Source organism: Pelecanus crispus, chromosome 8 (assembly GCF_030463565.1).
Source record: "Pelecanus crispus isolate bPelCri1 chromosome 8, bPelCri1.pri, whole genome shotgun sequence".
Taxonomy (NCBI): domain Eukaryota; kingdom Metazoa; phylum Chordata; class Aves; order Pelecaniformes; family Pelecanidae; genus Pelecanus; species Pelecanus crispus.
In genome coordinates, this window is record NC_134650.1 from 1,554,087 (window position 1) to 1,567,598 (window position 13,512).

The following is a 13,512-nucleotide window of genomic DNA, read 5'->3' on the forward strand; positions in this document are numbered from 1 at the left end:
CACCCTTGCCCACCCTCCCCTCCGCGCCCAGGGAGACCTCTGCGAGCCCCGGGCGGCTGCGGAGGTTTCCTGGAGCAGTCCTGGGATGCAGCGCAGGGCTCGCGGTGCCCCTTCGCCTCCCTGGTGCTGGGAGCCGGCCCGATGGAGATTTAAATGGTCTCAGTGTCCCTCTCCAAAACTGCAGCAGGACGTTTACCCCTTTCCAGCCATGACCTGAAATTCCACAATGCTAATAACCTCCCCGGGAAACTACTCACCCCCAGCATGTACGCAGCAGCGCCAGCATGCGCAGCGCTCGCCGGGAGCATTTCTGCCACGTGGCATCCACCGCGCACCGGTCGAGGGACGTCGCGGGGCACGTCCGCCCTGCACGCCGCTGCAGCCTGAGCCCAGCGCAGAAGCTGCCTTTGTCGGCAGCGCGTGCCCGCAGCCTGCCTGCTCCTGCCAGAGCCCAGCCCAGCTCCCCGGCTCCGCACGGGCACGGCGCTGCGGGGGGTCTGCCAGGAATGGCAAACCAAGGGGGGCACAGGACAGCGACCAGAAGTACAGAAATAAGATTATTAAAATGTTTGGAGTGTCAAAGGGCAGACTTTCTTCTGATGCTGCAGTTAGAAGAAGGAAAAAGCCTGGGTCAGGGACCATGGTGGGACTGTAGCAGGACAGTAAATCACCACTTAAAATGAAATGCAAGGACCAATAAAGGAGGAAACAAAGAAAGAGGTTAGTTTTGCAACTGATTGTACAAAGAACCACTTCAATTTCTAATTTAGAGCAGAAAAAATACTCTAATAGTCTATTCAAATTGGCAGAGAAGTTTGTTCTACTAACATGGAGCTATTTCGTGAATTTCTACATGTTTCTTGAATTGTCTGCTGAAATAATTTTAAGTAGAGATGATATAAGAGCAGAGAGAAGAGGAAAGCGAACGTACTCTCTTTGGTCTTTCATTCCAATGGAGTGCTTTGTGCCTCCCCGCAGAGGCTGCCAGCACAGCTGGACAGATGCAGCTGGAGGGTGGACAGCCAGGTTCACACCACAGCAGTGTAACGCAATCACTTGATGCAACCACTCTGCAACCTTTTCCTAAGCTGTCTCGCCTGTCCGGGCCCAGACGTACAGACAAGTTACCACATGTCAGCCCATCTATCCTGTTCGCACACACACTGCGCTCGTCGCCAGCACGCTGCAATTCAAGTTCAATTAACCACCTTTCCCCAGGGACTCCGCAAACTCAAATCGCCTCTCGCGACCACGCTCACCTCCTGGCCTGAACCAAAGCAAAAGAAAAACACGTGCTGCAGCGGAGTCGGTGGGCGTCCCACACAAAAGATGTTGTGTTGTACGGCATCCTGTGGCTCTGTGACCGGGCCCACACTCAAATCCCACCCTCACGCCTCTGTGAGTTTGCCCCGGTGGGTATCGGTAGCAAGATGATACGAGAGGAGACGGGCAGCTGCCAACGCTTCCCCAGCAGAGCCAACATCTTCTCCCAAAGGGAGAGGGAAACCCAACTCGTGTCATGGGGCCAACCATCCCAGCCTCCAAGTAAAGCCCAACTTCCATAACCAATTTGTGCAGCACAGACCACAACGAAGAGTGCCGTGGCAAAGCTGGCTACAGCACAGAATGCATTAAAGAAATGACGAGGCATTCGCGCACAAGAGATGAAAACCAGACACGGGAGCCACTGCTCTGCTCCTGGATGTTCCCAATGGCAGAGCTAGAAGAAAGAGAAGAGGTCACAAACTTCCCAAGGGTGGGTGGGATAGCACTTTTAGGTGCGTAAAAGCAGTCCAGAGGGCTCTTTTCTCTCTTCAAGATGACCTAGAATGCTTCTCTCGGTATTTTTCTTACAGCTGCTTAAGCAAAGGACAAAAAACCGTCAGGCTGAAGCAGCAGTGCTTCTGGCTGGGTAAGCTGTCAACCACTGAAGCAGCATTTGCTGGAACCATAAATAAAAGCCTGAAGTCAAGGCTTAGGACCTCACTGCCTTAAGTGCTTTAGAAACAAAATAAAAGCTTGCAAACTCAGTGTAAAGTTACTACTACTATAGGCCTAAAATAGGTTACAAAACAGGAGAGGCAGAAGAAGGGAACAGCGGTAAGAGCACGTGGTACAAAAACCAACATGGAACACGACAAATTATCGTTCAGTCTGAAAGCTCAGGCTGATTCTCTGAGGATCCTCTTCTACCACCTCGTCCCCCAAAAGGACAAAGAACTTTGTGGGGCAAAAATCTTGAACCGTGGGACGCAAGAAAGCCGAGCAGGAGCTCCACTGGGCCAGGTTTTGCTGCCAAGCCGGCAGCTCGCCCTCACGGCAGCTGCACGTGATGCACCTCCGCCGAGAGAGAGGTGCCGCGCTCGGAGGCAGCTCAGATGCTCCCAGGCGGTGCGAGAGCACAGGCAAGACTGCAGCTTCGGTTCAGGGAAAGTTCACGAGGCTGGCTGGGTCGGGGAGCAGATTAGAGGCGAGGAGAAAAAGCAAACAATAGAAACTTAGAGACTGAGAGGGGACAGAGCAGGGAAAAAATGTTCCGTTCAGCAAAGACAGAGAGACATGGAGATGGAGAAGCAGCAACCAGAATGAGTCAGGTCACGGAAAACAGAACAGAAAGAAAGAATTTGCCATAAGCAAACAAACCCAGACAGGACGAAGGCCATGAAAAAACGGCAAGATAAAGCATACGCAAATAACCATCTTTCTCTGAAAGGCTCACAGAAACACACGTCTGTGGGATCGAGGGGGTGAAAAGATCAGCGTGGAAAAGGCCACGAGGAAACAAGCTGTAGAGACAGACACGGACCAAGCCCCCGCGAGCACCAAGGAGCAAACGCGATGATCGCTCCGACAGCTCGCCCACGGGCTCTCCCGTGCAAAGAGAAAACGGCCAAAGACCGCCATCGTAGCCACAGATCTTCTGGGTGAAGATTTTTCTACCGTCTCTAACAATCCACTTTTCTCAGTGACTACCAATTTAGAGCCAGCGCTCTCAGAGAAAAGCGCGGCTGACGTGATCCGTAACCGGCGCGGCCGGTCCCCGAGCCCCGCCTGATGCTGCTGCGGCAGCAGCGGTACGCGCTGCATCCTAAGCGCAACTCGCCGGTCCCCGGCTCCGTCAAAGAGGGTTTTTCAAGCTCTGCTGGAAACACTTAGCTACAGAGGTAATGAGCGCAGTACCAAAACCAATACAGAAGAAGAAAGTGACCTCCAAGGAGTTGGAGAAGAAATGAATTAAAATGATAAAGCAGAGCCGCAGCTTCCAGCGAGTCCCGGCGCAATACGAGAAGGTTGGGAAGGCGCGTGGTCGGGGCCCAACCGTCCCCCGTGGCGGCGTGGGTGTTGGGACCGAAGTCCTTCAAGTTAATTTATTTCTTGAATGAGACAAAATGACAGGAATGCCGAGGTTGAAAGCACTGGATTGAGTTCAAAAGACATAATTTCCATTGGGAAATTAATCTCTCACCATTTTGTATAATTAGACAAGGAAAACGAAAAACAATTTCAGAAAGAATTCCCAGAAGCAATACCCGAGGAGGAGGCGGGAGGCGAGGGTGCCGCGCGTTGGACAGGAATGCAAGGCTGGGCTTTGTTGTTGCGCTGGGGTTTGCTACAGAAACACAACACTGCATCTCCAGAGCAGCAGCGCCGAAGGAGCTCCAGCACGGCCGCGCAGCTGTCAGACGGGGAGCGCGGCCGAGGGGCCGGGACCAGGACCACGGCGCTGGGAGCTTCAGAGGCGTTTCCCGGCACGCCGCGCTGGTGGGCGTCAGCCCGCCGCCATCGGCCTCGGAGCTGCCGAAGGGCTGCCGCACCCGGCACCGCGCAGAGGAACCGCCGGAGACCCTGAGGGGGAAACACGGCGGGGAAGGCTCCCGCCCTGCGGTCACCGGCGGCGGGGTGGAGAGCTGCGGACCAGCAGCCACGCTGCCGGCTGCCATTTCGCTTCTGTTCCTTTCGCCAAACCAAATCAACCGCCACCGCGGGACGGCTCTGAGGAGGGCGCAGGCCCCGCCGGGGCAGGGCACCCTGGCCTCCGCCACAGGGACCCCGGGAAGGGCCCCCAGGACACCCCAGGCCCAAACGGGAGGGACAGGAGATGGTGGCAGTGGTCACCATGGAAACGCCCAGCCGCAGGCCTGGAGGCCGCGGAGGGGCAGGGAGGGGGGAAGGACCCCCATGGCTGGGGCGGGAGGGAGAAGCCGAGAGACCTCACAAGTTTCGAAGGTCTGCGCTCACCTCCCCTCAGTTTACCATGATTAAACACCGCCTGCCCCCGAAGTTATCAGCTGCTCGTTTTGAGGCAGCAGCAGCAGGAGGACAGAGGACCAGCGGAGGGAAGCGGCTCTCCTTTTGGGCTGCGCCGGGTTTTGGGGACAAAATGGGGAAGCGAGCGCTTTCCCCACGCCGCGCAGCACAAACGGCCCTGGCTGAGCACGGGAGCCGGGTGACAGGCACGGGCAGCCCGGCTCTGAGGGGGGCACATCGCTCCCCCAAAGCCACAGCCCCAAAGCCACAGCCCCAAAGCCACAGTCCCCCGGGGCGGTGGGGCGAGGGCAGCCCCAGCCACCCCGCAGAGCCCCCGGGGATGCCTCGGGGGGCTGCCCTGGCCCTGCTGGGGCACAAGTGCGATGAGCGGGCTGGTCTCAGCTTGCCATCTAGTGGAGAGCGGCCGCACGGCCTCCCCCCACGCCGCCCCACTCCATTTTGTGCTGCCCGCACGCCTGACGAGCCCTGCCTCGGCTGCCAAGGCGGCCCGGAGGTGACACTGAACACCCGCCATGCAATGTCACCCGGGCACCCAGTGCCAGGGTGGCCGCCACAGCCCCGGCGAGGGTCAGGGTGGTCCTTGCAGCCTCAGAGCCAAGGAGGAGCTGGGCCCTGCGGAGCTGAGTCATGGCCGGGAGCCTGGAGGCGGCTGCAGAAAGGGAATCGAGTGCTTCACGCCCACCATGATACGTCCGATTGCCCCGAGCTCCTTCTGGCTGCAAGCGAGAGCCCTCAGCACCCGGCAAAACCGGGCAGTATCGGACCCCCCGCCGCCAAGGAAAGGCTCCGGGCACTTGTGCAGGTTCACAGGCGCTCAGCCGCGCTGACCTCACCTGGCCCCTAATTTCATTAGGCTAATAAACAACAGACCCACCGTAAACTCCAAGCCATGACCCATAGCTACAGGTGGGAGCCAGGTCTTGACTGAAGGCTAAGAAAGACTTTGGTTTGGGCTCAGATGGAGGAAGAAAAATTAAGGACAAGCCGGATAAAAAGCACGCTGCTGAAGTGGCGGCAAGGAGTGGGCGCAGGGTGTTCCTTGCCCAAGCAAAGGAATGGCACATCTCGGCAGAAAATCGCTTTCAGCAAAGGGCTGCTGGTGCCTGCAGACCTTCGGCACCTAGGGAAGGCCTCAGAGAGTTTAAGCGTCTCCATAATCTCTCAAAAATCATTTAGGAGACTTTGTGGATCTTGCCCTCTGGGCGTCCATTAATTCAGCTGTAACTACTTCTGAACTTTGCGAGTTCCCAGCACCGACAAACAGCATCGCATTTCCCACCAGGCCCAGCCCCTGGTTGGGAACGTGAACACGGCATCTCAGCAGCCGGCACAAAACCCAGACGCCGCAGCTACGACTCGACTGTCCCCCACGGCCCTCAGCTTCACGCAGCTCAGTGGCCGTGCAGCCCAGTGTCCTCACATGGAGCAGCAGACACGACACGGACGCGACTAAACCTGGGTGGGTGGGAAACCCTGGGAAGGTTTCTAGGCATCAGAGTGGTGAGGTCCTGAAATAGCCTTCCAGAATGGGAGCAGAAACCGTATTTGCTTTCTGGAGGATGGAGCTTCACCACCCAAGGACTAAGTCACGCGAGTGCCGAGAGGAACAGGGCCCTTCCAGCACAACAGGTCTGACTCCTGGAGGTCCCCGGACCAAACCCACCAGCCTCTGCAGTGCTGCCTTTCCATCCAGTGACCAGCCTCGAGCTCCTGAAGCATGCGAGGGACTTTGTTCTTGCCTTTGCGAACTTGCAGATCATGTTAAAGAACTGGAGAGAGGGTAAGGGGAGCAGAGAAGGGAAGGAGAAAGCACTGCTGATGTGTCTCCATTTGAGAGTCCTCCCTCCGTCCCCTGCAAGGGCATGAGACCGAGTGCTCATCCCCAGCCCGCGGGGCACTCAGCTGTACAGCGCTAACAAAACCAACTCTGATATGAAATGCTGGTCCTATATTTATAGACTTGCATTGCTTTAAAGAACAAAAAAGAAAAACAAAACAAATGGAGCGAAGGGCAGCATGAGGTGAGTGCCAGAACAGCACTGCTCAGATCCCATCCACGTCTCGTTTCCTCTGACAGGATCACAGCCTGGTGCATTTGCCATTTCACACTACCCTCTCCAACCCCATTTAACGCTAACCACTCAAGGTTAAGGACAACAGATTAATACTGCTCAACAGGGGTATGATCCAACATGTTTCACCTCCTTGACCCTCTATGCACCCTTACACTGCGAGGCTCACTTTCCTGGAGAAAGGTTTTCATGTCCCAAACATTTCAAAACCAATACCCCACTTCTACCCTTGCCGATGTGAAAATGATTTCCAAGATTATCGGCCTGCTCGGAAGGTAATAGCAGGAACCACCGACACCAACATCTCTCTTTTGGCTGGCGTGCTCACTGCAGATTTGGCAAGCAAAGCCACAACCTTACTAAAATGCTTATCTTGTTCAGGTCTTTGCCACAAAGCAAGCAGCCTAATTTGCACCTCTTTTAATCCTGCAGCTTACCACAGCCGCTGCTACGGGCTGGCACAGCTTTTATTCTTGACTTAGGCTCCAACAACGCTCCGGAATCACTCTGGCCTCCACCATATACATTTGCAAACTGCATCATCAAGAAAAACCATAGCAAACTTATTCTGAATATCCTACCAAAAATGAATGCAACTGCTCTGTTACGGAGTTCGTATTTTCTCCTATTTCCAGCCTCTGTAACATAAAGGAAAACCCAAAGTCAACACAGAGTTTTTAGCCAAATTAATAACAAGTGGTAAGAGTTAACAGACTGATGATAGCTATCTGGAGACTGCTTTGACTGTAAAATATATAATAAATCTTCTCAAGTTGTGACAAATGTCTTGGCTAATGCAGCACACATTCTATGTTTAGATCTTACTAAAATGTAATACAACATTTGGGTTTAGTTTTTTAATTATAATTAAGAAACAAACTCCAGTCCACTTTAATCTCTCCACAGCCTGAATTTGCACATGGAATTACTGTCCCCACTGTGCCAATCTTTCCCACACTCGATATTCAAATCAAAGGAAAACCAGACGTTCTTTCCAGTAGGTGGTTTTTGCTTACAAAAACATAGCCGAAGCATAGAATGGATATTTCTAGGAGTCCAAAGGTTAAATCTTTGTCTCTTGCCCAAGGAAATCTCTGCAGAGTAGGTAACATCCCACACCCTAGTGTTGCAAGATAAGAACCCAAACGGAACAGACCAACAACTCCACTTTTGACGGATCGAGGAGGCTAATTGAGGACAAGGAGCTACCTTGTCTGTCAACACGCACCATCTTTGTCAGTAAAATGCCTCTTGGATCCATTTCCATACAGGCTTCATTCCCATGGTTCCCACACCACAGCTGGAAGGCCAGGTTTAAACACCATTAGTGTTTACGTGCCATGAGGTATTGCATTAATGCGCAGCAACAATCCTTGACGCGCTGGATGAGCAAGCTACCCTAAGCTGATGGGCATGATAGGGAAGAATAGAAATACGCAGGCGGCAGCACGAAGACCTGTGTGTTTTTGAAGGAGTTCACATAACCAGATTCTGAAACAGGATAATCCAGGCAGTCCTGCGTCGGTTACTCCATAGCACCTTTCGCAAGTATAGCGCTTTACAAGGACGCAAAATCTCTGGCTGCACTTCTGCAACCTGATCCTAACAGACCAGCTCTGCTGCGGTGCCAAATCCTGGTAACACCGGCAGGTCAAAATGCAACTGGATGACCGCATTCATGCTGCTCCATTGCAGCTGACCGGGTTTCGCATCCTTGCAACAGGGTTCTCAGCGGAGGCAGTGGGAAGTAGGTGAGCAGGCTGAAGGAGGACAAGGCTTGATTTGGACTAGGAGCAAGAATGTACATTTTGTTTCTGAAGAAACTGAAAATATTATCCTGTCTCCAGGTGCCACCAGAATCAAGGAAGGGGTTCATTGAGGAGGGAACAAGACAGCTTGCACACTGGAGCTGGAGAGGTTGTAAGTCTTACACCCGAGTATCTTCCCACTAAAGCTGCCCCAGGCCAGGGCCAGCCGGGTCAAGAGCCACGGTGGAGGAGCAGGCTGGCTCTCCCAAACAAGGGTCCCTTTTCAACGCATGATAGAAGAAGGGAGCAGAGGCTGTCCTGCACACGCAGCATACATTCAGTCCTTTTTTACCTCTGCGCCTGCACGTCCCACAATGCCTCTTCTTGGAAGCAGTATGTCTGCAGGTGTCACCGAGCATTTTTGTCCCAGAAGCACAATTTTGCTGCAGGGAGGAAACCAACGTGGCAGAGAGCTGTGATGACCGCCAGAAGCAGGCCCAAGCTACGCAGCACATGCCCTGTTAGGGAGCGGCATTTATTCAGATTGGAGAAGGAAAAGCTTGGTGGGGACCTGACGGCACCCTTCTTATGAGGAAGGCATCAGAAAAACAGAGCCAGGCTCCTCGCAGCGGTGCGTGGCAGGGGGACAAGAGACGATAGTGTCAATTGAAACAGGAGAGGTTCAGACTGGGTATGGGGAGAAACTCTTCCAGGAGGACGGTGAAGTGGCAGAGCTGGAGCCCAGAGAGACTCAGCAGTCGCCTTCCTTGGATGTTTTCAGCACCCAGCTGGGTAACACCCCGAGTAATCTGCTGTGAGCAGGAGGTTGGACTAGAAACCTCCCGAGGTCCCGTCCTACCTGAATTACCCAACAGATCTGATTCCAGGCTGAGACCTGGCTGTAATCCACAACCAAATGCTTTACCTGAAATACACAGCAGCACCCTCACACACACGCAGCCTTCCAGACCTCCAAACCGCCGCACGTTTCGAAAGCAAGTTGCTTGACTAAGCCCAGTATATGCTTTCCAGCATTCCCTGAACAGCCCACGTGTGTCCACATCTCACCTGGCTTTAACGAACGCTTTTTCTGACAAACAAGGACCTTTTTGTGGATTTGGGGGGGAACTGCTCGAATCAGCGGGGCTGTGCTGGGACGAGACATCCTGCTCCCCGCATGGACTCTCCTCCGACTGCCAGAGCCTGACTCAAGCCCAGAAGCACAGGCACCTACTCCAAAAACGTAAGGGCTGTCCCGTAACAGCCCTGGCTGCTCTCGCTATCCGCAAAGTTTCTCTGCGTATCCTGCTACACTTTTGGCCACGCCGAGGCAGAGGCCCACAGTCTCGCTCTACGTAGAGAGGCTCCTCAGCGGTGCTGTGTTTGCCGTTCATTGCTGGACAGCCGCCATGCCAAAACCAGGCAGGACCACGCCGCTGATGCGCAGCACCCGCACCAGCATTCCTCCGAGGGAACCCAGTGAGAACCAGCCGAAGCTTTTTGAGCTTGGCAGTAACGTTTGCATACACATTAAAAAAAAATTTTAAAAAACCCAACAACTATGAGTTTTCTGAAAACCTCCATAATCCCTTCGAGAGGTGAGGAAGCTTGCGCAGCTTTGGCACGGCAGGAGCAAACACAGCAGTGAGGAGGGTATCGCTGAGTACGGGGAACAGGGGCTACACTCCTCTGCTCACACGAAATCTGCAGTTCTCTACGAGACCCAGAAACGGCTGCCAGATGAGTTGCAGGACTCAAAAAGCCCTGGAAATCTACAGCGTATTTTCTTCCACTGCTCTTTTTGCCATGTTTTCCTTTCAGCACAGCACAGCAGCGTGTTTGTGCTGGCCAAGCCTACCCTCCTCCTTTCCACCGCACCTTCAAGCAATCCAAGCACAGGAGATACAGTATTACCTCAAATATTTAACCAAGGGATTAAACTATTCTCTTGGCAGAAGGCGCGAGCTGCCCCACGGATACAGCTCTTGCACCGGCTGGCAGGCGCTGCGTGACAGCCTGCTTCGCAGCAAACAATCTGCCCCGGGCTACGAAAAGCTCTCCACCTATTAGCTTTTTTGCTAATATTTCTGCTCACCGGTTCCCGGCCATCCATTGCCTCCATCCACAGCCTTCGGTCCTCTTCTGAAAGCGCCTGCATGGTGATCACGCCGGGCCTGCGGAGATAAAGGGAACGCCATAAATACACTGCAGGATGGAAAACAAAGATGACAAAGATAAATTTTCCACGAGGGAGAGAGAGAAGGAGGACAACCTTCTCCCTAGCCAAGCCCCAGCAGCACGGGGCTGAGCCCAGCCTGACCTCTCCAGGGATGTCCCTGCAGGTCCTACCCAGGACCAGCAAACGAGCAGAGGATCTCTCCAACAACTGACACACACATGTTCAGTGTTTTCAGTGAAGAGAGCTGGATGCCAAATTCTTCCCCTGGCTTCCAGCCAGACAGCTCACCTGCACTTGGGCTAAGCACGTCCACGCCATGGCAGAAGAAGGCAAGGAAGGCACCTGAGCAAGCAGGAGGCCCACGCGTCCCAGCCCGTCCCACCACCGCCTCAACCACCGGCTCGCGGCAGGGCATCTTCTGCTGTGTGAAGAATTTCATCCCCGACGCATTCGTGCCAGCATGGCTGCGCCATTTCCCTGACCGCCTCCATACGTCGATGTCATACGCAGTAACAGCAGCGACGCGATCCTGGTCCGCGTGCCCCTGCGGCAGCCTTGCCGGGGGAACGCTGCGAGGAGTCCCGGGGTGCCCCAGGGTGCCCGCTCCTGCCCGGCCCTGCCACCCCCCGCCGCTACACACACAACAGCCCGTCAGCTGCACTGTAAAGCCAGCCTCTGAAAAAATAACTCTGTGTTTGCTTATTTATTTTATTGAGAAGGGGAAAGAACAGGCCCAAGTGCCTGCAAACAAAGCACGGGGAGCCAGGGGACACCAGTCCAGCCCTCGCCCTAGGGCCAATGCCACCTCCACCACTCCTAAGGGGACCCCAAGTACATTCCTGGACTGCCCTTTCCATACAAGCAGTTAAAACTTAATTACCCAGCTCTGATAAGCATGACCACCAAGGTCAGGATGGATTTAACACTGTGGAGAGTATTTGCACAACTTCAGGTGTGGCTGTGTGTTTGCACAAGAGAGGAATGTGCCGCAGAGCGTGAAAGCCAATGCTGTACTCCCACGGGTCACGTCGTGGGCTGATGATTTACTGCATCTCACTCGGCTGCAAGCTGTCAGGCTTTCCATCCTGATCATCCCAGCTCATCTTGCAGCCAGCAGATCCAGACACAAAAAGCCTAGCTCGCCCTACGCCTCCTCAGCCTCGCGCCTCCAGGTCCGGGTTTGCAGCTTCCGAAGGGGCGGTCGCATCCTGCCCCGCTGCCGCTCCCACCAAACCCCGCAGCGGGGCCGGGCTGCCCGCACAGCACCCAGGGGACCAGGCAGAGGCCTCAGTCTCGGTGAGAGATCTATTCTGTTTGTTTGGCCTACTCATTCTGCTTCCTCCCAGGCTATTTTCAGACGCGGCAGCAGAGCGCGGCAGCTATTTCTGCAGGAGCAGAGCAGGCAGAAGCCCTGGCAACGGGGGAGATGCAGGCATGGCCAGAGCACTGCGCGACTCGGCGTGCTCGGGGTGGTTATCGGTGCTCTCTCTGCAGCAATGCTCGTGGGGTTTCACCCATCGAAAGCAGGACAGCGGAGAACCTCTGACGCTGCTCTTCGCATGCACGGCAAAGCGCAGCGGCTCCAGAAAGGCAGCGGAGAGCCAGGATCATCGCTTGTGGGGCACGGGGCTGCCATGGCACAAGAAGGGGAAGAGCGATTTAACCTCGGGAACCGCCAACCGCCTGCTGACCGCGTTCAGCAGAGCACGTAGGCTCTTTTCATACTAAATCCTCAAAAACTGATAAGGCCTGGCAAGAGGGGTAATTTCTAACTTGCACTTCCTAAAAGTCATCCAGCAGGAGAATGTGAGCTGCAATAACGCTCTGCAAAAGTTGTTCGGTCCTTGATAAGAGCCGGTCCTCTCTTAGAAAAGAAAACATGAACAGGGGCTCTCATAGTGGTGGGTTTGGCCCGTCTTCTGTCGCTTCTGTGGTACGTATGGGCAAAGAACAAAGGATTAACCCCTCTCCCTAACTCCGCTCCCCATCCAACCAACCCAACAGTTGGCTTTCGGCACACACACGGCAGCTTAGCACTGTTTCACCGACGGAAGCCGTGCGTCCAGGCTTGCAACAAGCCCAGGTCCAAGTAAACCAGACATAATGTGTTTGATCTCTGCTAATCCCATTGGTGACTCAGTCAATACTCACTAGCTTAGTGGTTTAGAAGTTTACTCATTTCGAAGGGAAGAGGAAACCACTTAACCATCACCCCATTTGAGAAGGAAAATGTTCAACATCCAGCGCCAAATATTTTCAAAACACCGAACAAAGCTCCTTGTTGTGCGGAGACAAAGCGATTCAAGAGTAGTCCCTGGTAGCTGAGGAGCTGCAGTGGCACTGGCTATGGGCTGGCAGCAAATCCAGCAAACCCCCACAGCAGGAGCAGGCTTTGCCTTGGGCGACCACGGGTCTCGGCTGCCCCCGCTTTCAGCCAGGGCTTAAGGCTGAGTTTAAGGCAAGCTGCTGCTGAAGGCACAGACAGCCCAGGCAGAAAGCCCTGGAAGGGCTCTAGCGCAACTAGGGAGACGGGGGAAAAGGAAATATTGGGATTCTGTCTCTTTAGCCAAGACATTAAAACAAAGAAATTTAAATTGTTCATTTGTGCTAAACTCGACACGGGACTCCCAGTGAAGTGAGGAGGTCCTAGGGAGACAAATGGTATCTGGCGTGCCAGGTTCCCTGGAGCACAGGGCAAAAAGGCGATAACATGAAAATGTTTGCTCTGCCTTTGAGCAGATAACAACTCTTCAGGCTTCACTTCAAAGTCAAACTTACTTAACAGCATGAGGGGAGGGGCTGTGAAACTGAATTAAAAGCCTATTTACATTGCAAATAGCCCTGCATTTCCTCCCACAGTGTTCACTTGCCAAGGCATCCATTGCACCACTTTCCTGAGCAGAACCGTCTTCCTGGTTGTGATGTATTTAAAATGCACCCCACACATTACGCCTCATTCATTACTTATTTGGACGATGCCCACGGGGTACCACGTGCTTAATAGTCAGGTAGGATGGCTGGCACTGAAACAGCATCCTACTAACGCTATCAACATGCAGCCGCGTTCGACTCGCTGTCTGCAGCCAGCCTCATTTTCACAGGGTTTCCTTGAAGATCAACCGTTTCCAAAAGTGTGCTCATTAGATTGCAGATATCTCCATTATTCAGTGTAGAGCCTGAAACAGGGAAGGCCCTTCTCTGACTTCCTTTCCCAAAAGATAAACAACACATATCTATCGTTGGT

General features: G+C 54.0%; 1 protein-coding gene across 1 annotated transcript in view; it reads right to left on the minus strand.

Moving 5' to 3' along the window:
* Positions 1-13,512, minus strand: part of ARHGAP26 (Rho GTPase activating protein 26) — a 152,840-nt gene that overhangs the window by 99,266 nt on the left and 40,062 nt on the right. Inside the window, exon 11 of the mRNA XM_075714892.1 lies at positions 10,185-10,263. Coding sequence (XP_075571007.1) covers positions 10,185-10,263 — 79 coding nt within the window. The remainder of the gene's footprint in view (positions 1-10,184; positions 10,264-13,512) is intronic.